The 27,888-nt window shown below is 39.4% G+C and overlaps 1 protein-coding gene across 2 annotated transcripts in view; it reads right to left on the reverse strand.

Annotated features, from left to right (window-relative positions):
* Positions 1 to 27,888, reverse strand: part of LOC121635668 (activin receptor type-2A) — a 47,572-nt gene that overhangs the window by 18,411 nt on the left and 1,273 nt on the right. For both annotated transcript variants that reach the window (XM_041978950.1, XM_041978948.1), the window contains exons 2-4: positions 8,157 to 8,364; positions 5,423 to 5,556; positions 2,195 to 2,349 (exon numbers count right to left, since the gene is read on the reverse strand). In XM_041978950.1, the coding sequence (XP_041834884.1) occupies positions 2,195 to 2,349; positions 5,423 to 5,556; positions 8,157 to 8,364 (497 nt within the window). The remainder of the gene's footprint in view (positions 1 to 2,194; positions 2,350 to 5,422; positions 5,557 to 8,156; positions 8,365 to 27,888) is intronic.

Consider the following 27,888-nt stretch of genomic DNA (forward strand, 5'->3'; position numbering starts at 1 on the left):
CCTTGTGGTAAGACCAGATTTCAGAAAATATGGTGTATATAAAAACATTTTCTTACGTGTGTGTTCATTACGCAGGTGTTGCATTGTCTGATTCAGTAACTTGTGTTTTTGGTCTTAACAGTGTCAGAGCAAGAAGTCGTCCTTGTTGACTTTTTATGAGCAAGTTGTGTGACTGAATATCTGAGTCACCTTGTTTCTTTTCTAAAACCACACAGCCTGTGCTGTAATAAAGAGAAGCAATCTCAAAATAAAATAGGAGATGGAAATATAATTCTTCATATCTTCCTCCTTAAAGCAAAAAAAAAAACAACAGCAAGGACTACAAATATGTCCGCCAGGTGGGAATTTACTGCATCATTTCCTCTCAGAAATTCATATGAGCTGACTTTTAAATACATTCCTGTTTGAGTGACCCTTCCCTCCTCTTCCAGCTCTTGTATCATTCATATAATAAAGCACTTCTGCACACACATGATTGCACACACCTAGCGTGGCTTCATTTGCTCCGTGATGGCCGTTTCATTTAATTATATCCCCTGGAGGCTTTGAGAGTCTTTCAGTTTATGTTTTATTTCATCAATTGATACCTGATCCACTCCTTTTAGATCACAATCTTGTTTTATGTTGTTTGTTTTTTCCACTCATTTATCCATTTGCAGGTAAGATGCTTCATAAGCCTCTTAGTGGTGTTGTTTTCCAGTGCACATCAGCTTTGTTTCCAGATTGCATTGTGTAACTGTCTTTTTATCTCTTTCCTGCTAAGCTCCAGCACTGTGCAAATACAATAAGTAAGTTGAGAGAATTGCACGTCTCCCTTCACTCCCTCCCCCACACTCCCCCACTCTCCCACCCACCACCTCCATCCTCGGAGGCAGAGCTGCGAGCTTCTCTGTGTTTAGTTTTGTTTGCCTATATAAAGCCTCATCAATAATGCAGAGGCCCCTGACTCCTCTTCCATACGGTGGAAAGCTCTGCATGGCTTTTCTTTTTTCCCCCTGCTGCCAAGCTGCCCAGAATATAACTGAGTAAAAGCAGAATCACAGAAACTAAATTAATCAGGAATTTCGTGAAACAGCTTTATTTTCAGGCCTGGAAGACGGGGGATTTGATGGATGTCTTAGAGGTTTAAAAAGGTGGCGCAACTGTACAATTCCAACAGACACAGGGAAATGATCAAACGTGTAGATATCAGGTTTTTACATGAAAAGCAGCTATGAAAAAAAAACCATGCTGGCAAGCATAACTGGAAAAGAAAAAAGGCGAAAAGAAGCCTTTGTTTTAGGACTGAAAGTCCACCGTCTAACGCAGGTGAAAACTATTTTGCCAACATTTTTGTCACATCTCTAACTGTAACGACACAATTTGTGCTTGTGAATTTGATATTTTTGCACTTATATATAATTAAAAACCCGTCTCACACAACTCAGTGAATCTCCTGACACCTAGATGTGTCTGCCTTTAAAGAGACTCCTAGAAAAAGATGACACAAACTTTGCTTCTCCTTTTACTCTAATCTGAAACAAGAAACTATAAGAAGCAATTATCCCTAATTAGACTCTCAGCAGTGTCCCTTCTTGCTGGCCATAGGTCTGCTCCTCTGCTGCTCTGAGCAGGAGAGGCCAAGACTGTTTGAGCCGACTGATGAAACCAGATCAGGGGTAAGTTGAAGGTTGGTTACATAGAGAAGGCTGTGCAGAATATAACATTACTAGGGTCTTTTTATGGAAGTAACTAATAAGCTGATGGAAGAGATAAATGTCAGATTTTGGCAGCTTTAAATCAGTTTTAAAGCTTCCAGTTGAATGTAGGATGCATCAAACACTGTCCTGCATTAACTTTGAGCTGTAATCTTTATTCTGTTTTACTTCTAAGCACTTATGTTTGTGCATGCACAGTATACGATTCCAGGAAAGAAATAATCTGACACGCAGGAACTGAGGCGTTTTACATTTCCCTTTTGTTTGCAATTAACAGATAAAGAAGGACCTGATGGTCACTGTGGCTGAACAGACAGAAAGAGAAACTAACTGCATCCACAGCAGCTTTGAAGAAAGAGGACACCGCTGTCCTGCCGCGCTATTTGACTGACAGGTGACCTCTGAAAAGATGATCACAGAGACAACAACAACAAAAAAAAGAAAAAGAAAAGAAAAAACAGGACCGTGTTCTGTTTTGTTACCCTTGATGGACTTACATGTGTGGGGACGAGGGCAGCTGGGTAGGCCAGTTTGTGATGCCGCCACATCCAGAAGGAGAAAAGAACAACGGCAGCCAGGCCTATGATGGGAACCAGAGAGTAAAGCAGGGTGCTGAAGAGCTGGGGCTTCTGGGAAAATGGGTTGGAGGTGGCTGGAGGGCAAAAAAAGGAAGAAAAAAATTTACCAAGCTGGAACTTGTTTTATCTTCACAGAAACAAAACTGAAGCAAGAAAACCTTGAAGAAAAAACACTGAAACTCAGAGAAAATATCAACATAAAGACCGAACGCCTGATTGACTTGACATTGAGCTAGCATCATCTCTAAGTGCAGCACTAACCCAGCTTACTGTGCTAAGAGATCATATCAATGCACGCACACACACATGCAGCAGGATTAGCAAATCCATCTCGTGACATAACGTAATCCGCCTGCCAAAAATAACAGAGCTCTGAACTGTGCCCGACCCTGCAGTAGTTGCCGGGTGCCGCCTGCTGGCTCAGCCCGTCCTCCCGTCACAAGGTGCGACAGTCTGATTCGGCAGTGCTGTCAAAGCACCGGTGCCCAGACGCCGACCACCGCTGCCATCGTCTGGAGGGGTGGGGGTGGGGAGTCAAAACAAGGCAGGGAGGGGAAAGGGGTGAGGGGCTGCACCAGCTGCACTGACGGACTCTCGGGGTGTTTGTCAGAATTTTGTTTTCTCTGCAGGGTGTCTGCAGATTTGTGAGAGTCAAATTCAAAAGGAATACAAAAAGACAGATGAGGCTCTTAGCTGTAAAGTGGTAAGTACAAGGACGTTAGAGGTGCTGCTGCTGGACAAAATACAAAATATTTTATGCAGGTCAAGACTGAAATTTTCTTTTCTCCTTTTGAAATAGACATGCACATGTTAAAGTTCACCTTTTTATATTAAACTGAAAATCACACGTCTTCATCACCGCTATCCTTCTTTCAGAGCTGTCTGATTTGGTGCTGTTTGGAAGGATCTTTTCAGATTTATAGCAAAAAAAAAAAAATGTCATGGTTGTTGCTCAGTAATGAACTCATGAACTTAGAGCTGTCCTCTTGTGATTGGACCAACCAGGATGCATGATGATATAAAAAAATGATCCGCGGCAAACTGATAAGAATCCTTTACATTTAACCTGAAGGATGTGTAACCCTTATAAGGAATGGGATTGGGAATGTCGTCATTGTTAAAAGGCATCACCAGAAGTCCTGTTTGATACCACGTCTCTGTAAAACACTAACAGATTTCTCTGTTTCTTTATAAACCATATCAGAGACATCAGGGCTAATTTTTTACCATCGTTCTCTAAATCACCTCGTAATCTTTCTGACTTACACATCCGAGTCTCCTTCTCATTGTTTTTTGCAACATATCTGAGCTATTCTATCACCTACGAAACCATCTACAAGTTCTCTCAACATCCTTCTGATTTCCTTGATTTTTTTAAACTTCTGACTCAGGATAATTCAATAAATCTGACTCTTCCAACTGGCTCGTTCCCCAGATGTTTAAGAGAAACTACTGTTTAAAAGAAACTGTTAAAAGAATCTAGTTTGGATCCCACTTAAAGAACTACAGACTCATATCCAAATGGCCGTTTATATCAACAGTTTGGGAAGAAGTAGTGGCTGAACAGCTTACTTTTTAATTTTGAATTTCAGCCTGGTTTTCATAAAATGCACTCTACTGAAGATGCTCTTCTCAAAGTGTCTACTAACGTTAGGACAGCTGCAGATTCTAGAGAGTTTGCCATTCTGGCATTGCTGCACCTTAACCTGGACTTTGGTACTGTAGATCACAGCCTCTTAATTAATGGATTGAGGATTTGGTGGGAATTTGATAATTCAGTGTAAATATAAATCGAGTTCTGTTGTTGACTATGAGTGTGATGTGGAGTACCTCAGGGGTCCAATTTTGGGCCCACTACTATTCCTGCTATATACATTAGTCTCCCCCGGGACAGATCATGAACCTATTTGTATTTCTTTTCATATCTAATGGCTTTCATTGTTTAACATTTTTATTTCTTCTTTTAATTTTTGTGAAGCACTGTGATTTTTATTTGTTAAAGTGCTCTAAAATCATCTTTATTTTGTTATTTTCTGTGTGCTAAGGTAGTGAAGTGGAAACTAAATGATCTGTGGATCAAGATTAACTTGCAAATCTACAAAATCTCAGAAAACTAAATGAATTGCATGTGTTGAATCACACAGCATTGCAGTTAAGAAAAAAAGTACTCTTAAAAAACAAAAATATATAAAGAAATAATTAATATTAATGTAGATTAGCTGGTTTTAGAGGCTTAATTAATGCCTGAGATTAGGGCGGCAACGATTAGTTGACGTCGACAATAAAAATAGTTGACAACTAATTTAACCGGCAACTATTGTCGGCAAATAAATAAAATAAAATACATAAAAAGATAAATAAATAAGAAAGTGAACAATGAGTCATTTAATAATTATGAAATGTATTTGTACATTTAAAAGATGTCCTATAATAAAAGTCTCAAATAAAAACTCTGCAACCTATTATCTGACACTCATCAATTAAAATGTCATGCTTCCTGGTAATCTGTGTTTAAATACGCTAACACATTCTTTTAAACTTCCAATAGCAACAAAACAATAATATTATTTATGTGTTTTCAATGTTTTCTACAAGTCTGAAAGAAAATCTTTATGTAGGTAAATAAATATAGTATGATCTAACAATGCTGGCTTTATTTCCTCATTTGAAGAGAAAGAAGCCTCTAGTTGACTATGAGAAACTTTAAACAAATTAAAAATCACAACTTCATTAGTTCAAGTGCCATCAGATAAACATGATTCAAACCATCACTTTATCTTTTGTCTGAGTTAACACGCTGCCCTTTAGGCCCAAATCAGAGGATGTAAATTTTATCATTCCTCAAGTCTTTATATGTCTTTTACAACCTAAGGACCTGGAAGCTCAGGAGATGGCAGCAGTCCAGAGTGCAAGTATCTTATGTCACTCACTTAATAACATGCTGGTGCTTATTTCCTTGAACTTAAACAACTGGTGTTCAATTTTACACACAACCTGTGCAGTAGAGCTGCAGTTTTATGTTTTTACATGCCTGGTTTAAGTGTAACGGAACAGAGCAAACCTAAAATACACAAGAAAAAATAAACTGCGATAGACACCGGTGAATGCAACTCTCAGTGGGATGCTGTTGTGTTGAACTGTACGTACTGTAGGCGGGTGAATGGTGCTGGTCGGTCTGCCGGGTCGCTTCAGGAGCGTACAGGAACCTCTCGTTACACATGTTGCCTTCACAGCAGCAGAAAAAAACTTCAGGACTCTCCTTCCTCTCCACACACTCGTTACTGTGGAGAACATGAAGGTGGGAATTAGAAAAGCACACAACCATCTGCACTCCATCTTCTCTGCAAGATGGAAAGGGCATGAAGGAGGGGTGATTGTATTAGTGCATTACACAGATAGATATGGCATTATGCAAAAAGCATGAACATACTGTACACCTACTCACACATACTCCCCTATCCCCTCTTCATTCCTTTACAGCGGCAGAGGGCATGAAACAAAACATTTATAAAAATGACTCCTACGCAAGCCAATATACACACAAGTGCTCTTCCAATCACACACACTCTGCTTCACTTTCACACAGCCATCAGATAAAAGCCAAAGGATGTGGCAGCCGCCATCGACTTGCTCTGCACTCTCCAGGGAGGCCAGGCGGCGCCGTCTGAGCAGAGGTACCTGAACTGTGCGGGTTGCAGATTCTGCTGCAACTTTATCTCAGGAATCAAAGGAAAACACAAACTGTCTCAAATCAGCATCTGATGCCAGGTTCATGTTCCATCAAGCAAGAAACCGTACCACCACCCTCCATCGATATCTGCTTACTGCTCTGGATCTAGACGGCTGGACACATGCGACTGGCTGGATCCAGTAAAATTCTAAATATTTACTAAAACGTAGCCTTGTGCAAATTGTTTTGATGTAGCATAGGGCTGGGGTAAAAAAAATCAATTTATTGATTTGAATCGATTTAAATTGAATAAATCCGATAATGAATCGTAAAACTTTCGCGTGCAGAGATCTTAGCATATATACACAACTGGTTTCCTGTGTCACATCCGTCCAAATCAGCCTCTCTTGCCGAGATGATGTTATACTCACATGCACATGCAGCACATTACTGCTCATATTAGCAGCTAATGCTAAAACCGCGGGCGCCGCCACGTTTAACAACAAGAGGCGATGTACATACTTCGAAATAGATCCAATATGGTCATTTTAAGTAATTTTCCTCTAGAACAGGTTTACACTTCGGCTTTTATTAAAAAGTAAACAGTCTGGTGCTATTTATCTAATTTACGACATGTCATAGCTGCTCTGTGTCCATGTGCAGTGTGAGCACACACACACATACAGCAGACGGAGTGCACGCGTCAGAAAACACGTCAACCAGCTGAAAATCAGACAAAAATATGAGAGTTTTCTAAATTCTCTCAGGCAGGTGAAGATGGAATCACTCTCGAGAAGATGAAGGATTGCTCCTTCTCCGGTGTTACGTCGATAGCGTCACGGTCGTCACGGGAACGCGCACAGCTGAACAAGCTTAATCTACGTCACTGTAGGAATTTCTGAGTCGCACTACAGTTAAAAATTGATCCAATATTCTTTGTAAGTTTTATTAACGTCAACATGTTGACATCTGAACTTTAATAATATTTAGTGACTCCACTAAATGAAATGTTTTCATCACGACATTTAAAAAGTTAAACTTTTTTCCATCCCACGCGCGTTTTTTTTCATTACAGTGCTTCTGGCTCTGAATCTGGGGAAACACTGTATTGTTCTGGTATTTCAGAAATGCTTGTAGATGTGTCAGATCAGATCATTACTCCCAGAGAACTGATTCTGAGTGAATGCACTCAAGTGTTTTATAAAAATAGTTATCTGAGAATGTCTTTAATATTAGCTGTAAATGAACTGATATTGAATCGGATTCAACTGAATTTGAATCAAAACAGGCTGCTGTGAACTGAAACGAATTCATTCAGGAAATTATTGACAATACCCAGCTCTAATGTAGCAGAGCACAGAGGGACAAAACCTGTCCTAAAGGCGATTTTAAATCGTATTTAGAGTTGAGACTCAAGGTGTGTCCCAATTCAGGGTCTGCACACTTCGAAGTGCGCAGACTACGTAGGCTACAGAGTGTCCTCCGTAGTCTACACACTTCAAAGTCTGCTTAAAGTTTGTGAAATGGGACAGCCTACCTAGTCAACAAGAATTTCCCATAGCAACAACACAGGACGTTGAATCGCTTAAACCTCTGAAATTACTCATAGGACACTTCAGTGGACGTTGAACACAGAGCAGTATCACTGACAGTAAAAAAAAAAAAAAAAAAAAAAACAGGGTTTGAGGCTCTGTTGTTTTCCAGCCGGTACACACTTCATTACCCCTTAAAACCCCTGAATATCAAATATTACCGAATTTTAATGTCACCATTTAAAAAAACATGCTTTAAATGTACTTGGTTTTGTAACGTTTATAGTAAAGTGTAGTTTAAAAAAGTGTACTTTATTTTAAAATAAAACTTTATTTAAACCTAATACGACTTCTGAGGTTGCTGATTCGCCACCATCTTGTGCGTAATGAATTCTAGGAGAAAAGAGGCCGCGAAGGATGCATTACCAGCATCCTTCGTTTGAGGCTAAACGAAGTGCGGATTTGAAGGGTGGATTCGGAGGGTCCTTCAAATTCTGTGAATTGGGACAGTACTTCGCGCACCGCAATGACGTATGTGGCCGACAAATCCGCACTTCGAAGTGTGCAGACCCTGAATTGGGACACACCTTGAGTCACGATGCGCTTGACCTAATTTTTTTTTTATAAATGGACTCCCTTCCGAATCTTCTATCGACAACACATCAAGCTTCCTGCGTACCTGTCGTAGCAGTTGACGTCATCCAGCCAGCATCCTTGCTTGACGATCTCAATGTTTCCAGAGACGTTCTTCCATGTGGCGAAACAGTGCTTCCGCTTGTCTTTCTCGCCATAGCATGGCTCGATGCCGCTGCGGTTGGTCCGGTCCTTCTCCCAGCTGGAGTTATAGTAGACACACTTCTGCGTCTCTGAGCGTCCCAGGATGGCGCCTGAACAGAACAAAGAAGACTTTCTTTAAATTGATTTTATAATTCAAAAAGCATGCAGTTTTTCCATCTATATGCTTCTGAGGAAGATTAATTACTCAAACAACCTGTCAGGTAAAACCTAAAAAACTTGGGGAAGCAGCTTTTGAATTAAGAAACTGACAACTAATGTGCCTAGGAGAAGAAAAAGTTATTTTCCAGCCCTGATAATGACTACTCTTCTATGACTAACAAGTAGAAGGAAGTTTCTTTCCAAGTATAAGATGAAGTGGGGTAATAAAATTCACTTCTGTGGCGTTTTTGTATTTGTATTCCAAGAATCAGAGTCTGAGTCGACACACCAATGAAAAATAAAAGCCTCAAATCCAGAAACTCAAATCCAGCTCACAAACACAAAGCCAGTCAACTATATCTTCCCACAAAAATAAAAAAATAACAGGGTCTCTGATTTCCAGCAGATCAACGCAGGCAGCAGGTCTTTGGCAAACTGATATCTGGGGAAAAGGCAGCGTGACAGCTCGTCAGTTTGGTGCTGCTGCTGCTACCTCTCATCACCTATCAGACTTAGTTCAGTTTAGACTTCTGACAAGACTGAGGATATTCAGTCAGTCTGCTTGTATGTTTTAGACAAAAAAGAAAAGTAGGACCACTTCATACTTACACAAAAAGGGCAGCAGCTTTTTATTCTCAAATATCAGAGCTGAATCTCTATTTTGTCTGGAGATTCAAAGCTACATTGCTAACATTTTTTCATTTTCACTCAAAACATCTCTGCTGAATTCTATGCTCGACAGCCACAGCAGCATTTATGTAAAACCCATTAGCGTTCCCCCAAAGGGAGGTTGTCAGCTTGTGTTTGTAAAATGTTGCTGAACCTGTTGAAAAAAAAAGCTCAAAAATGCTTTCTACAAACCTGCAGGCCTCATTACGGAGCATTCAGCTAATATGAAAATGGTACAATTTGAATCTATTAGACTAATTTCCAACAAACTCTGCTGAGGCCTCAGGTGCAAAAAACAGTTTGCTGAATGAGTCAAATGCTTTATTTCGTGGTTCTTATGTGTGATTACTGAAGTTTAGAGCATGCTGGATAAAAACAAACAAAAAAAACCCCACCAGAACAGAGGTTTTAGAGCTGTTAGCAGGACATTTTCATTGTTATTTGTTTGTTTATATCCATTTATTTTACAGTACCCTCCCTGAGTTTTCTTTGGTCATTCCACTCTTCGAGGATTTACCTTCTTAACCTAGTTGCCTTTTATTTATTGCAGCTTTTAATGTCTCAAAAGCACTCTATAATTTAACAGAAAAGTACAGAACAAATAGAGAATAATGCTCCGATTGATGCGATTATCTGCTCTTTACTACCGGTGAAATCCAGCCGCAGAGCAGAAGCGCTGTCTATAGTTCCAAGAAATTAGGGCTTAGCTTGAGCAAAGGAGGTTAATTTAAGAGATATGATGTATTTTTCAATAAGAGGACTGCTTAAGTAAAGCCAGTTAATGCCACTCGGGCCCAGGAAGTGCCGCGGGTCTTTTTTCAACGACGTTAACAGCTGCAGATGGAAGTGAGCACAAAGTGTCTACTTCACTGGCAGGCGAGGTCGCGCTGCCTCTTTGCAGCCCTGATAAATTTTTCTCTCGTCAAATCCATTTCCCAAGAAGCAGAATTGTTTTACAGCAACAGGTGCAACTGTGAACGGCTGCCTGTGTGATTGAGAACAAATGGCAAAAACAAAAAAAACATAAGCAGAGGAATGGGAGATGTTGAAAATGCAGAAATAATTGGTTACTCCCACGCTCATGGCAAACACATGAGCGTGGGAAAAAGACAAAAAAAAAATGTACATTAAAAATTACCTCATCTGAAGTGTATTACACTCCACATGCTTACTTTTTTACACCTATTTTATTCCAATAACATCCCTGGACTGAAGGTAAACAACAGCTTTAACTTGTGAAACATGAGCCACTTGAGCTGGGAGAATGTATTTTCTCATCTTTTGTTATTATAAAGTCCTGACTGGAAAAAGCCCTCAAGCAAAAACTCTCATCCACAAACAAGGATTGTGTGTGAAGAAGAGTTGTTGAAAACCTAGGTCTTTCTAAAAGGTCTTTTCTAAAATGTTTTTGCATGAGTGAAAGTCTCAGCCTTACATCCTACTTCGATAACCTCAGATTGCCTCTAGTAATTATCCAACCACATCCTGAGGTTGAGAACATTGGTTTTTTTTTCGTGTCATCGTGTTGATTGATGGATTCTGATCACATATCACCTTAAAGCAACAAAATATAATAGGCTTGACGTTTCGCCCTCAGACATCCGGTCTTCACATAATCCACTTCTGTATCACACTGCTGTGCTAAATAAGCTAAAATCCCTAAAATCTAGCGTTTGCTAACTTCCTCCACTCAAACCAGCTCTTTTAGCAGGACCTGGTTTCTGTTAGGCTGAATCAATTCGATTTGATTCTCAACAGCCTATTTGGTTTGATTTTGTTTAAATGTCGATTCATTTACAGCTAATTATATAACATTACCTATTTTTCTTGAATATTAAAGACATTCTTAGATAACTTTTTTTTTTAAGTGCATTTAATTGACAATCAAAATCAGTTATCTGGGAGTAATCAGAATACTGTAAAAATCTGATCTGACACATCTATATTTATTTCTGAAATCCCAGAACAATACAGTGTTTCCTCAGATTCAGAGCCAGAAATGCTGCGATGAAGAAGGGGAAAAAAAACCCTCAGGACAGAAAAAAAGAGAAACTTTTTAAATGATTTAATGAAACGGTTTTATTCAGTGTTCAGATCCCAGATAACATGTTGATGTTAGTAAAACCTACAAAAAATACTGGATCTGTTTAAAGTCGTAATACAACTCAGATTCCTGCTGCCTAGAATGACGTACGCTCAGCTTGTTCAGCTGTGTGCGTTTCCATGACGACTGTGAAGCTATCGGAGTAACACCGGAGCAGGAGAAATACTCCATCTGCTCCTCACTGTAGCAAGATGCTTCCATCTTCACCTGCCTGAGGGAATTTAGAAAACTCATATTTTTGTCTGATTTTTCAGCTGGTTGACGTGTTTTTCAGCACGTGCACTCTGTCCTCTGACGGAAACCTGTGTGTGCATGTACGTGTCTGTGTGTGTGTGCTCACAGTCATGGACACAGAGAGCAGCTATGACATGTCGTCATGTAAATCAGATAAATAGCATCAGACAGTTTACGGTTTGATAAAACCTGTTCTAGAGGAAATGTGACTTTAAATGACTAAGTAATTATTTCAAAGTACATATGTGCGTGGTGACATCACTTCCTGTTGTGGAACGAGGCGGCGGCCATTAGCATTAGCTGGTAATACGAGTACCCACGGTCTTAGCGTTAGCTGCTAATGTGAGCGTTAATACGCTGCAATAGACTTAATAGATGAACGTAATCCACACTGGTGAATGAAAGCATCCGAGTTTGACATCATCTCGGCAAGAGAAGCTGATTTTGGATGGAGGCAACACAGGAAACCAATTGTGTATATATGCTAAGATCTCGCCGACCCTCGGTAAATCTCCAAGATCTGCAGGTTTATGAATCGACATTAGACTTATTTAATTTGAATTGCTTTAAATCGATAAATCGATTTTTTAAAGCCCAGCCCTAGTTTCTGTAACTTCTTTGCTTCCCAGTTTAGGATGAAAGCAGGACTGGCCACGCTGGCCCTTTTGGGATTTTAGTGCTAATGATGGAGAGATATGCAAAGATAAAGCAGAAGGTTAGCTCATTAGCTAGTCTTGGTATAATGGCATTATTCATGCTAGTGCTGATCACTGTGGATGGTGCACTGGTTTTAGTTGATTTACAATAATGTCAGGATAAAATCCTGCTTAAAGTTCAGCAGAAGCAACTCAGAATAATTAAGAGCAGAAAATAGATAAACAAATGTTGATGTGTTGCCAAAACAAAAACAATAAAAAGCATTAAAAAAAATCTGAGAGTATGATGGGTCTTCAGATGCTTGTTCAAACCCGAAAACAAATGACAAAACATAACGTTTTCATAAATCCCAAAACCTGCTGATAGGTTTGGAGGGCATGGTTTTGATGGAAGATCTACTCAGCTTCAAAGGTGATTCAGATGTAGGTCTAGTGCTATTCAGGAAAGGATTTTGAAAAAATAGGACTTAACCCAGTGTATATTTTCATATTATGTTCTATTTCTAAAACAAATGTAAATAGTCTGATCAATTAAAGCTCAAAATCAAGTGGGGCAACTTAATATAATCCTTTCTACACACATTCTGAAAGTTTAGCTTAATTTTTTTGGGTTCAGATATTAACAACCCAGGCCCATCAGCTTCAGACGGACCAGCTTCCTCCGCTCAAGTATCATCTTATTCAGAGAAGGTCACAACAAGAAAGCCTGTCCCATGCAGACATCATGGTGGTTGTGGTTCTTGAGCCTTTGTTTGCTAAAATCTTGTTTTACAGCTTATACTAAACTTTATAAAGGAGTTAAAAATGTGAGCACGGTTCAAAATTGTAGCAGAACAAACAAAAGTTTGGCCTTTTTGTTTAAAAGGTTCCAACAAAAACTGAAAAGCATTCCTTAAAAGTTTTGCACCTCTTTGTTTGCGTTTATAGATAAATTCAGCCTTATGTAAACTGATTAATTTTAAGTGCTATGGCTCCCAAATTTAAAAAGGAAGACAAGCATGTTGCTTTTGTTCTCCAGTCAAGGCAAGCTGCAGCACTTGAAAAACTCCATTGAGAACACCTCCATTCAGGTATTAGACCTTCTCTGAAAGAGCCGTGAGCCATGTGAACTGCAAATACAGCACTTTGTTGTAAATACAGCTATTAAGAGCTCAAATCCATCATTTCTCTGAATCAAGGGAACAATACAAGCCAGTGTCAAAGGTCGGCAAGGACTGGCTGGCAGTATGGTGGATATGAAGCAAAGGAATCAATCTTCTGACTAAGTCGAAGCTTTCACTAAAGTTCACTAAAGCAGATAAGTCATAGAATGCAAAGCTGACATGAGCGATTGTAAAGGACATACAATAGGACTTCCACCCACAAGCACACAGCCATGCCATAAAGAGAGAGCCTCTTTGTCTAAAAGAGATATTCACACTTGGAAATGTCAAACAGAGTAACACAGACTCACTTTATTAATTGTAAAAAGATTTGCCGAAGAGAAAAATTAAGATAGAGCAAGAAATACATGGTTTCTGCAGACGATGCTGATGCAAGGTCGTTTTCCTAGAAATGATGCTTGCAACGTATACCAAATTTAATCCATGATAAATGAAAATGTCAGGGTGCAGGCGCTTCCCTCACCATTCTTTTTTCTTCCTGTGGTTTCTTGTGGAGTCAAAGTTTTTAGATAATGGACCAGTTTGAATTATGTTGAGGTATCTGTAAGCAACTAAAAACAAAAGTGGTGTAATGGCGCTATTTTTCTTAAACATACAAACGTTGCACTTATTATAAGTTATAACATTTTTTTCTTTTATCTCAAATATGTTAATTTGGTTCATAGAAGAACAGAAAGTGTTTGCAGCTTTTCTTAACAAATATCAAGACAATTTCACATCCCCCTAATTTCCACAGACCCAGACGGCAGTTAAGCACCCTGAAATCCTTGCCATGGCAGAATAAATGAATGAAAAGAAGCTAAACAAAGAGTCAAAGCAAAGTAATGCTTAAAGGAGGGACAATAAAGTGGCTAAAAGCAGCGGTATGCCATTTATTTTACATCAACATGTCTAGTTACATGATAATAATGACAGACTGTGAAACTTTGCTGGAAGCGAAGTTAATGTGGAGGTTATTTAGAAAAGAAAAAGATCTATTTAAACTTCACATGGAGCCCCCATGCATCACTCTAGCCACTTCCAAGAAACTCCAACAATAACCCAAAGACTTTTGTGATGCTTAATTGATCATCTCTCTCAAGAATACAGCCCTTTGTTCTTTACTTCAAGATGAATCTTTGCCTCTTCCAAACGAAGCACAATCAGTCAATTTCTGTATTGCCTTATAAAATGCAGCCCCCCCCCCCCCGGACAATTTTCTTCCCCTTGTGAAAAGAAATGACCTTACAGCATTATAAAGGCACATCTTTCTCTTCCACTTGAACAAGAGATTTATCAAGTTTAACCGTGACCTACTTTAACCGTGGACATCTCGGGAATGTAAAATGTCTAAAAACCTGACCCACTTCTCAATCCACTGGGGCTTTCTGGAAAACCTGCCTCTCACCCTACCCTTGACCCGAGCTGGACTCTTAAAATTCGCTCTGACATTTACAATTTTACAGTCTGGATATGCTGCTGATGCTTGTATCTACATTAATTAAGCTTGTGGAACACAAGAAATAAGCTGTAAGGGTGGAAGATATTAGGAGGACGCTACAGGAGCCTTTTTAAGAAGCAATTAGACTGCAAACAGGGGATGTGATTCACCAAGGAGAGCGCAATAAGAAGATAGAAAAGATGGCAAAGTTGGCACAGAGGCCGTAACTGGAGGAGATTACTAATTATCTACAGCCGCTATTGAAAATTCAATCTTTTGTCCGGCAGCCAGGAGGTCACATTAGTTGGAGGCAATTTGTAGAACCTGAATCTGAGCGTTACAAACCCTGAGTCAGGCCCTGACACTGAGAGCAGAAAGAGGCAGAGTGAGATGTTTTCCGCTGTGATAACGACATGCTTTAGGCCCAAAGACTGATAAACACTCAACCTACTGGTGGCCTGAGTTTACTGGAAAGAAAACTAAAAAGTTTAAAATGTTCAACCTTAACTTGTGTAAGTGACACTGGATGACTTTGTTTCTGGGTTGAAAAGGAGTGACTAGTGGGCTGGGTATCGTCACTAATTTCCTGAATCGATTTGGTTCGATTCGATTAAATCTGATTTGATTCGATATCGATTTATTTACAGCTAATTATGTAACGCCACCTATCTTTCTTGAACATTAAAGACATTCTCAGATAACTTTTTTTTTTAATGGAACACTGACGGCGTTTACTTGCCAATCAAAATCGTTTATCTGGGAATAATCAGATTACTGTAATAACCTGATCCGACACATCGACATGCATTTTTGAAATACTAGAAAAATACAGTGTTTCCCCAGATTCGGAGCCAGAAATGCTATAATAGATTAAAAAAAAAAGAGAGAGAGAGAATATCAAACTATTTCTGTCTGATCAAATATTTACTTATCTTTTACCTTGTAACAAACCACTTTGTGTAGCAGGTCTTCAACAACAGAGAACATCCATATCACTACCGTAGAAGGAACATAAAAGAGGAATATTGTTCATCAGTGCTTGTGGACAGGGCTCAAATTACCCTATTAATTACCGTATTTTCACATATATATTGCGCAGCGCAGTTTTTGTTACTACCAAAAAAAAAAAAGAAAAGAAAAAAAGAAAAGGAAAAACTCTGATACTACTAATGCTTTTCTTTTCAAGAAGCTTGAGGAACCTGAAAGAGGACAATTTTTAGGGCTTAGCCCCTAAAGTATCAGCTGAATGTCTATAAAGGAGCTCCTCTGCCTTTCTGGGGAGCCGAGTTGCCCTTAACTCCCCCGTAATTTGAACCATGGCTGTGGATGCTGTTTTGTGAGACATTTGAGGTTACATGATTACCAAATGGAAGCTCGTGTTTGCTGCATAGTACAAGAACGAGCAAAGTTGTGTAAATCGACCTCGTCACAGGAGTGAAACATAAAGTGGCTTTTCCTAACTACATGGTTGACATGGGTGCTTGTTTTCTCCTCAATTAAGACAGTAATACAGAAGCAACTTGTTGCTGGACAGTAATAACAATAATGGTTATACACCAACTTTTCAAACTCTCTCTGTAGTTTCCATTTTGTCCATCAATAATTAAAAATACATTTATTATTGGTCACATTTTTAGCAAAGGAAAATCTGTTGCATTTGTATAGATAAGAAGAAGCACATAGACATCATTCTACATACTGAAACAGAGATACTTGCAAATGTGCAACATGTCCGAATTAGTTAACAGGCATCAATTGATACCGGCTCAAAATATATTACACAACATCTAAACCTCTTATTTCCATTAAAGTACCTAAACAAAACCCCAGACATTTTGTTTCCAGAATATTCACTCAGTTTTGTTTTCTACCACCTCTTTGACACAACATATTACACAAATTACAAAAAATAAGAGCAATTTCTCCTTGAAGTATTTCCTTTCAAGAGTCCATAGGCAGCCTGATGCTGACTGAAAACCACAAATTCCCTTTCCCTTAGAAATGGCAGCATTTCTATGGAAAATACAGGCCAGATTTCCATAAAGGAAACTAAAAATTACAAGGGAGAAGTGCGTCAGATCTGGTGTATTGGCACAAATCATGCATGTCAGGACATGTTAGAGAAGTGAGGGGTTTTACAAGACATGAGCCACGGAGCAGAGATGGCTCTGGTCTGATCTGAAACCAGGCCAGGGAGGTACATGCTGGGTGAGAAATGACCACCAACCACCTGCCAAATGTTTTGAGAAATTTTAACTAAGCCACTTTGGCAGGTAGCCAGCCAACGCCCAGTTGTTTTGTTCTCTCTACTCTAAAGCTACAGCTGTCTGGTGAAACAGAAAGTACTAGTTTCTGAGCACACGTGTCCAAAAACATGCACATACATTTTTTGGCCCATGGTGTTTTGACAGTTACAATATCCCAGTGTTACAATGCTGAAAATAAACCACACTTATAGACTGTAAACGATTCAGGAAAGCTCTGTAGTTAGCAATGACGTTCTCCCACATGACCATACATTTCAGATTTAACTGACAGCTAATATCTGGGTCATGTAGTACCACACAGTAAATGCTCAGCTGTTGAAATCCAGAGGAACAAAAACAAAAAAAACACATTAATTCAAAATATAAATTCCATTTTTGAGTTGATTATCTGAAAATAACTATTAAAATGTGACATTTCACACACAAGAAGCCTCCGTCATGTGTTTTTACTGATAACTGTTAAGAAACACATTGAGTAATATCCATTTTCCTATCTGTAGCTGGTCACAGGGGGCATGCTGTGCAGCACTCTGCTCTGTAGCCTCATAATGAAGTGGCATTTTGGCGGGCCAGGCCTGGACTCAGCACTGTGTGCACTGAAGTAGGTAAACAACTCATTCATCAAGGCTGTTTTTTGTGTGCCTGCCAGGAGCGGGGATTGTTCGTTATGATGGAATTTGTTCTAAGGATCAACTTATCATCTGTGTCCGGACAGAGATTATATACATTGGAGGTGATGTATGGCTGTTTGTGGCGGTGGTTTGTGTGGGCATCTGCAATGAGTGTTAGAAAAAAAAGTCAGAGTGAATGGTGATTTTTGAATAGGGTTGACTAATGATGTTAGGCTGAGGCCATAGGTCAAAACCTCATCTACAGGGCTGGTCTCTTCCCTTCCCAGCAACGCCTGTCATTGCCTCTTATGAAATCTGACACTTCTCCCCAACATGTACAACTCAAGACTCAACTAAATACAGCTTATGCATGTGTGAACACCCGCACGCATTTCACAGAAAACTTCTAATCACAGCATTGTTAACACCTTGCTGTTTTCACATAGAATTTCAAATGTGCAGCAAAGCAGTAGAAGAGACACAGGAGTACCAGGGTGGTTCACACTGGGTCAGATCAGGGATATGGATGGAGAGAAATAAGAAGAATTGACATGCCTTTGGGGTAAAGTGGGGTTGAGGCTGAAATGTTTTGTAAGCTGTCAGGCCTGGTTTGAGCAGCAGCCCTAAACAAACCAGCCTAAATTTCATTCCTGTGGAATATTCTCCTTCTGAAGGTGGTTTGTCGAACTGGCAGCTGTTATGAAAATTTCATTGGGTAACGTGACGTTGTGGCAAAGCGTGTAAGAGTAGCTAATAGGTAAGAAAAAGCCCATATTCATATACCAGGGTTCTATGTTGAGGCTACATCACATATTTCTGTGATAAGTTAAAGCTAGGTCGTTTCCTATGAGTTCATTCTCCAAGCTTGTAGCCAGTCTGTGGTATCACATGGAAAACATTTTGGATTTTTTTTAATCCATTGTCATAGGGTTTCCCATGAATTGATTCATTCATTATCTTAACCGCTTAGTCCATTACGGGTCGCAGGTAAGCTGGAGCCTATCTCAGCATTTTAGCAGGTGAGAGGCAGGGTACACCCTGAACAGGTCACCGGTCTGTCGCAGGGCCAACATAGATATAGATACCATTCACACACACACACTCACTCCTAGGGAGAATTTAGAATAACCAATTAACCTAACATGCATGTCTTTGGACGGTGGGAGGAAGCCGTGGAACTTGGAGAGAACCCAAGCATACATGGGGAGAACATGCAAACTCCACACAAAAAGGCCACCGCCCCCCAGGTTCAAGCCTCCTCCCAGCCGAGGCTTGAACCGGCCCTTCTTGCTGTGAGGCTGCGGTGCTAACCACCACACAACCGTGCAGCCATGCAATGTTAAGACTTAAATGGCCTGATGACATGGCCATACTCTGTTAAGCAGACAGATATTCAGCTGTTGCAGCATAAATAGCAATCAATTAATATATATATATATATATATAGCTTCATGAAACATGATATAATATAAAACATGATATAATTTCCTATTAGACAGCATTGTTATGCAAAAACAATAAAGACAATTTCTCTGATTCGTGAGTTCTAGGCTCACTTTTGTTAAGGCAGGTAATATGAGAAGACAGAAGCATTTTAATCGTGCAATAATCCAAAGTTCCCACTGTGTCAGTTTTTTGTAGCCCTTCCCAACATCTGGTAACAGCCTGTATAATCCCTTCTCCTTTGAACAGATTGTAAGGATAGTTCATGCTATCAGTGCACAAAGCACTGATTTTTTTGGCCTTTTGGTGATATTAGATGCCAAATTCCTGTTGAGAAAATCCATTAAAGCCACGTGTCTTACTGTATTTTTCTTGCAGAATGGGTCTCTATATTTGCAGCTCAATAAATAAAAATGCAGCAGTTTTTTTTATTTGTATTTTTTTTAATTAAACAACATTTATAGCTGTTTGATGATCACAGACATTAAGCACCAGGGGGAGCATAGGGGGCCACTAGCTGACACTGAGGTTACAACCTCAGAGTACACAATGTACTTTCTTTGCATATCAAAACTCACGAATGAAGCAGCTAGTCTTGCAATGCAACTGAGCTTGTCACCACAAGTATCTGATAAATGAACTGTAGAAAAAGTAGAAGTTTATTAGCATGTAAAGTTATATAATTGCATGAATTTCTTTACTTTTTCCCCCCACCAGCAGCAATGGTAACCTTGCTGCCGAATGAATAGCGGTCTGAGCCTGGAGCTGTTCACAGGCAGACCCTACTTTACAGTAGACAGTAATTTAACAGAGCAGCCTGGAACTCTCTGGAGTGCTGCATTAATGCTCAATCAGATGTTGTCGTGACATGGCAGGGGTGGTTGGGTTGGCTCTGGTGAGCTGGTCACAAAGACTGCACTCTTTTCATGGCAGGAGGAGGAGGAGGAGGGGAGCCAGGGCATTAAAAACCACCGCACTCAGCAACTGAATCCAATCCCTCTAATCCTCGCTGGTATGCTCGAGCCCATTGGTCTCCGCCTCAATTAGCACTGATGGAGCCGGTTGCTGGACAGGTCAGGAGAGCACCTGAGTTACTTACAGAGAGTTTGTACATGAGAATGCAGCTAGGGTTGGGTCAATACCAATACAAGCATCGGAAATACTCGCCGATCCTGCCAAAAGTAAGGGGATGGGTATCGGCGAATACTTCTGTCTAAACCACAACCAATACCATGGAAACAAACAGACACAGCAAGTTACGCAATCTTGCATGATCCTTGTTTTGAGTTGGTAGTCAGAGAAGCAGCTGCATCTGAATCTCTGTTGTGGTATCATTAGCATTAGCATTATGTTAGCGATTTGCCGTCATTACTCATTAGAAAATCCCACTGGCAAAACAGCAACATGCCTAAAACGTAGGGCTGAAGTTTCCAGGTGTTACAAGAATGTTGCCAAGTTTAACACCAGCGGCTTTATAAAGCATTTGGATTGTCATCATGTGAAAAAGAACAAGTTTGTTGCCTTAAATGAGAAGCGCAACGAACCGCAGCAATAACAAACGCTGGCAAAGCAGAAGAAAGCCAGAAAGCCACGGAAATAACAGACATTTTAGAATTTATTTTCCTGGATTAGCAGTGCCTGTCCTTTGTGGAAAACATTCACTGTAAATCCAATTTATAAATCAATTTTAATAGAAATTCTTTGATTCGAATTTATTCAATATTTTAAAAATTCCTGTGACAATCTTGGTTTTCATGTGTTAATAAAACATGAATTATATAAATAAATATTAAGGCTATTAAAAATAGTGCATTAATGGTGGTAGCTAAATCCCAAGTAAAGGTTAGTTAACGTTTGATATTTGTAAACAATGGTTCTTTTTGTTGATACCGTACAATAGAAACGGGCAAAGTTCAGGGATAGTCATGAATGGTGATTAATTATGATTAATTCATTTTTAAGCTGTGATTAATCTGATATATAAACTTCATGTTTTAGATTTTAACCTGTGCTAGACCATTGAATGACAGTAACAATTTCATACATCAAAGTCTATAATGACTTAAATTATAAATTTAACAGAACTCAAATGGTATTGAAAAATCCCTGGTAGCAGCGTAGCCCTATGTCCCTTGTGTGATGTACTGCAGTCACCCAGTGCATACCGTACATTCCTTGGACAACCAGCAATTTAAAACGCCTTGTTATCTCTCGCAGGGTACTGTAGAGGGATCTGTACCTCCCCCACCCTTCGTCTCTCCACGATCTCCTCTGTGCTTGAATTGTTTGGATTTATTTGAAGGGTGTGTTAAGTGCCACTTGGGTTTAAAGCTGAATTGGGTATTGAACTTGCTGTTATATTACAATATCTCTAAGCTTGCCGCATGGGCATTTCAATTCATTTCTATAAAACAAGTAATCAATGAGGGAGTGGGGCACACACACATGGAGACTGGCAGAGAAGCTATTATATATGAAGAGATTGGCTTTTTGTGAGTCCAGGCAAGTTCAGTAAGAAAGATTACCCAGAATCCCCTGCTGTAGAATGACTGAATGTCCTTTAAACATCACAACAAGATGCAGACTTGAATTTTAAGGCATGAAAACACAATAGCACGTTAACCGCCTGCAGTTTGGTTTGAACTACACATCACAACGTTACATAAATACACTATGGTCAAGGTTAGCCCACACTAGATGCTGCTACTGGTGTAACTAATGCACCACCCTGATCTGAGTCATCTCACGTGGTCTCCAAGATATGTTGTGTGCCATTCAATTGTGTCCACTGTTTGAACTCGCAAGCGTCACATTTGTATGAGACAAACCAATAAGCGTTGGGAGTCAATAAATCTCACTCTTTAGTACATCCAGCCATCCAACGACCTCATTGACTCCTGACTTTATATTTAGTGTAAACTAATGACAGATACTGGTCATGAGGCACCACAGCCAAAATAAAACACCAACAGTAGTGTATTTTTATTTGAGATTATATTACAGGCGCAGCAAGCGAAGGATTTGACTGTGATGCATCTGAAGGGTTTATACTTTTGTTTATCAGTGGCAATGATGATGACTAAGCCCCTTCTTGGGTTTCATTACCAAAAGAAAAAAAGATTTCAAGACTGAACAAATCCCTTCCTCAACTGCTTGACATGTTGATAAAAGCCAGTGCTGCAAGAGGGCCAATAGTGTCACAAAACAAACCTGCTTCAAGAGCTGAAAGGGCTCATAAATAAAAGTTAGAAGGCACTTTAAAAGCTCCAGTATTTAGCTGATATTCCTGGTGAATCTCTGGTGTGTTTTGCTAACTTCCTTTCAATCTCTTTTCTGGTATAAGACTTGTTTTAGGGTAGTAAGACAGAAAGCAACAATGACAGAATGATGAGCTTAGAGTATCACAGGCAAACAGAGTTCATGCCAACCCACTCAGTTCCCTGCACACCATCACACTTTCGTGGTTTTGGTGATAAGAGTTAAAGCGACCTTCATGACAGTGAGGAATCTTGGCAGGAGGTGGCCAAAGACAAAGAGGAGGAGGAGGAAGAGTATAAAAGAGGGAGCATAAAGCAGGCGAGGACCCCTGAGAGAGCCTGAAACAAGAGCATGATGAATGTACAGTTCACAGTTTTTAATCAAGGATCAAAGCTGGGCCTCTCCGTCTGAGCAGCCAGCCTGTCTAGACTGAAACTCTCCCAAGCACATAAAGCAACATCTGCAGGACGCATTAATTACAGCATAGGACCAATCTCTTGGGTACCAGTACGTTAAATGATCTAGGCTAATATAAAATAGTTCTGTAAGTCTGGTGTGTTTCCAGATCAAACCTTTAAGAAGCTTTAAACTCACTGGACTCATCGCCTGTCCCATCATTTGTTTTAGTTTCTGTTAACAGTCATTAAGAAAGTGGTTACATTTCAGGCTTTAAGCAGATGCTTTTGTCTGACAAAACCTCCAATAAGCTCAGCAGGTAGAGTAACATTTGAGCTTCTGGTCAAAGTGCAGGCCTCTGCAGGACTTGCCATAACACCTGTCTCCTATGGCTACATACACACATGGATAAGGACCATCCATATGCTTTAATTATCATTAATTTTAATTAACATTTAATTGTTTTTATGTATACATAAAAAAACATGACAAAAGAAAAACAATGGTGTGAATTCATTACAAACTATGATTACAATGGGAATGGGAACAGTGCAGCTCGAGCAGTCTTGCTTTGAGCACAGTGGCTATTCCTTTAAGGTGAAGGCTGAATCAAATATGCATGACTATTATTCCCTTCAATGGTTCTTCACTGAAGCTCTATAACAACCCAGAGGCCTGCAGCATTTGCAAATAATCCTTTTTTCATTTGCTGTATCAAATATTCACTACAGCAGATGGTGACACTTAGAAATCTGCACCAAACTGGCTTTTCAACTATTTACTTTCTTCAACTCTGTGCAGCATATCCCCCCCTCACTGTCCTGTGCAGCAATGTCAAGTGGAACGATAACGGGAGCAAGTTAAAACAAATCCCCACTGCAGCAGAAAATCCCCTTTATGGGCAATTTAGGTGTTTTGATGATTTTTATTTGTAGTAAGAGTTTCGGCAGGCATTCATGTGGCGATTGTGCTTTAGGAAGCCTTAGGCCTTGGAAATCTCTTAAAGCACCAATGTAAGATTTCATATTAGGTTGTGATTATTACATCCACACAAGACAAACACGATGAGACATGCTAGAAATCAATTCAGGTTCTAACACAAACATAAGGCAAGTGTTTCTAAATTAACTTTCCAAAGTTATTCTGTACAATTTCTCTTCAGACTTATCAATTTTTTTTTATTTATGTGTGCATCTTTCAATACAAAGTCGGTCAATCAGTGACTCTTGAATCAATCTATGTTACAACTAGTGTGCACAGAGCACCAAACACCTGGCTGTGGGCTAAATTTAACCAACACTCTGGCTGGGCGAGGGTCATAATTTCCTGAGCCAATGCTGGTAATATCCAGCCTTGGGTCAACATTTCACCTCAGCCAACATTACTGGAAGAGTGCTTTGTTTTTCATGATGTTGCAGCACAGAATGATGCACGGCCCTACTAGGAAGCAGTCTGCCTAGTTGGGCCCAATGGGAGATTGGGGCTACATCTGGCCTTAACAAATACACCTGTGCTTTTGGAGTCTAATGCATAATGCAAGAGAGTGTATTAGAAATAGATAAGGAAGAAAAAATGGGACAAGATCTGGTAGCCTGCCTTTGACCACACTGTAAAGAACCAAACTTAAGCAGAACAGTGTATATATTGGCTTAATTACTGAAATCTGTTTATTATTTTATACACTCACTGCTTCTGTGTCTTTTAACTACTCAAAGAGTAAATATTCGATTCACTTAGCACAAGTGGACTTTAGTGCTTCTGCAGATTTAATTTAACACTGAAAACATGACATGCCTTCTAATGATTAACTATGTCTGGGAAGGGATGTCGCTTGCCTAGGAAAGCAAAAGGGACGGTTTGGGAGCATTTAGCTGGTAACATCTAGCTGAAAAGTGCAACTGTTAAATGGCAATTATCCCTTGTTTAATGAGACAGAACACAGAGATCCAGGACTGGTGATCGACTGAGTTCAGATACTGTTTCATGTTAAATTTAAAGTGTAGCAGAGCAGCCACTAAATCTCAAGATCAGTTGTGCTGCTGAGATTGTTGAGAGAGGGGGGAAAGAAAAAACAAAACATAAAGCTGCTCCATCCTCACTATATTGATGTAACCTTACACTGGTGTGGGAGAGGATCAATGGCTGTGTGGAACTGCTGCAGCATACAAAACAGTAAAGGCTGAGCCCAAGACTCAAATTATCCATAGTTTATTCCCATCTAAAGAAATTTAACAGGTAGTGATGAATTACTTTAGTTGGAGATGAGTCAGAGGAGGAGAAAGGGGACCGATTTGTTGTTGGTTCATATTTAACCCATTTCTGCTCAAAGAACCATTTGAAAAAAAACTGTGACGGTCAAAGGATCAAACAGTCACATGATAGACACATAATAATAACAATAATAATTAAAAAGTTTGCTGTTTGAGAACATATCCAAGTTCTCAGAACTGGCTCAAGTCTTGATACTTCCACACTTTCTGATCTGAAATGGGAAACATCAGAAGGAAAACAAATCTTCACCAGCAAGCTTCTCTCATGTTCACAGTGGATCTCTGGATGCGTTCTTACTTATGAGGCTGTACTGTAAATATTTACCAATTTGCAGTTCAAGCTCACATGAGATCTAAGGCAGAGGTCGCCTGTCAAACAGATGATCTGGTTTTTGCATGCGCCAACTGCAACTTCAGAAAACCAGCTGCCAGAAGGAGAAATATCCCTAAACTCTAAACAAAAGTAGTCCCTTTTACAGTCCCACCGCATCAACACTTTGGCCCATCGTGTGTTACGGCAGCATTTAGACATTCCTGTGTGAACCAAAACACTAAACAGCTGCTGAATGCAACATTACACCAGGTCTCTTCTAAAATATTAGCACCGCTAATGTCATAAAAGCAAGTAATGTGCGGTTTTAAGGCTAATCTGGGCAACATTAAAAGACTAATAAAGAGGTGCAAATGCTGTTTAGGGAATACCACTAAACTGCATACAGCTAGATTTGCCACAATTATTAAAGAATCAGTTGATCTTAACTATTTAAAATATGTACAATAATTTTAAACAGCATTAGAATAATTTTCCTTAAAAAATAATTTCAGTGCATGCAAACTGATTGACAGCTAATAATTCATGCAACAGGCCTACCTACAGCATGCCAACACAAAATATTTAGCATAGAGATAGAGTTCAGATCTTTTGCCTCCGAAACCCATGTCAGTAATATCAGTAACACTTGATTTACAAGAGGTTTTGCACCCTAAAATATTATCAAAGCAGACATGCCGGTCCTGCCATGTTTCTCTACTACAGCCGTATTACTCCACAGCTGATGTAAAACAACAAACATCCATACTGAGGTGTACTCAGTGGCCTTGGTACCAATCAATCAAAAACAAAAAACAACAAAAATAAAAAAAATTTAAAAAAAGCCCAGATCAAAGTGGAGTCCTGATCACGGGATTGTTTTTGCCTGAGAAATGCAACATCCCTAATAATAACACTCACTTATCAATGAGTTTTCAGAAAACAAGTTAATAATTTATGTAATTCATCATCAGCATCTACAGTTTTATGATTAATTCATCTGTCCAATAACGTCAGCAGGAAACTACTATATGAAACCTGCTTCTCTCAGTTTCATCTGGATGGAAATAAAACAAATTTGCTCTTGAGGAACTGTATCACTGCATTATTATTAACTATATAAAAATACAGCTTTATTTAACCATTACGCAACGTTAGCAACAGCAGCAAAAACTGTAGTTTCTGTGAACAAAAGTCCCCTTTAATTAGAAATATTTGAACTAATCCTGACACTTTAACTGTGCCTCATCAACCCACTCAAGCCAAAGTGTCCTGCCCTTATCAGAGGTTTCTTAGTGTCGACTTGAGCTGTGTCAATTCAACTTGGGTTTCATACAGAATGATTATTGCACCTCAAGTGGAAACCATTCATTTCCCCACTTCAGACAGTAATGAGCCAGCAGAATAATCATCTGCTGCACTCTGCAATACAGGCAGCACCTGGCTCACACTCGAGGCAACCCTGGCTATTACCGAATTTGAGAAGCCTTTTCATTTTCACCCAAACACCTAAAGACACTCCAGGGCTCACTGAAAGTATTTTACTGTGACTTGCCAGCGTATTTGACTTTTTTTTTCCACTTCTTGGGTTTCAGCTAGAGCTCTTTTTTTTTAAATACAAACAGTGAGTATTTCTATGAGCCATGCTTTTTTTTCCCAAAACCACATAGAAAACAAGTTTTCAAGCATGAAAAACAACAGGCTACAACTATGATTTTGAAAGATACCCCCCTCTCTGTGTTATATCCAGTAATCCAATTCTTGCCTGAACACAACAAGAGAAATTTCACCTGAGGGCTTGATTTCTGTTTTGCAATCTGTGGTTGGGCAATGCCTCGTGTCAATCAACTTAACAGATAACTCAAACTACCGCAGGTATAACCGACATCTAAAATCCCTGGCTTGCAATTTGGCACCTTTCTGTCGTGTGAGGAAGTTAACAGCAACACAAAACCACACTTGTCTCAACATACCACTGGCATTCACACTTTGCTGACCCATCTGAGAAACACTGCCTGGTCATACAAGTCTACATGTGCTATTATGGATGCATAAGGCTATAAAATGACATTTAACATTCTTTAAAACACCTTTTTTTAATGATCCATATTTATCAGAACTGTAATCTGTAAAAACAGATCTTCCATCTTACTGCAGTGGCATTTAAGTAGCACTTCTTTCCAAATGTTTGGCTAGTGAAAGTGAAGTACAAACCAGTAGAGGCAGATCTCCCTGTCATACAAGAACTGACTTTTAAGTCCACCTACTTCCATTTAAATGTTGTTGTGCAAGATAGATTTTAAAAAATAAAAATAACTTGATTGACCTCCTGTTAATCTTGACCGTGACCTTCATGCATCCACCTTTGGAACATAAGTGTAATGGATGTTTACCAAAATGATAAATTAAACTTGCTTTGCTGCCAAAATAATATGAGCATAATGCTGCATAAATAAACTACATCTAATTTATCAAACTTCTCAAAGATGTATTTATATGTAAAGGGTGATTTTTATCTTTAATAATACACATTAAGTTCAGCTTAATTTCACACCACAAACCTAGTGTTACCCTGTGTTTCAATCACTTTCATCTAATGTTAGATTATAATCTAATCATTTACACTACACAGGCTACTCCATACAGTCTCATATTGTCTCTTCTAGTCTCCTAA

This window comes from Melanotaenia boesemani, chromosome 24 (genome assembly GCF_017639745.1).
Source record: "Melanotaenia boesemani isolate fMelBoe1 chromosome 24, fMelBoe1.pri, whole genome shotgun sequence".
Lineage (NCBI taxonomy): Eukaryota > Metazoa > Chordata > Actinopteri > Atheriniformes > Melanotaeniidae > Melanotaenia > Melanotaenia boesemani.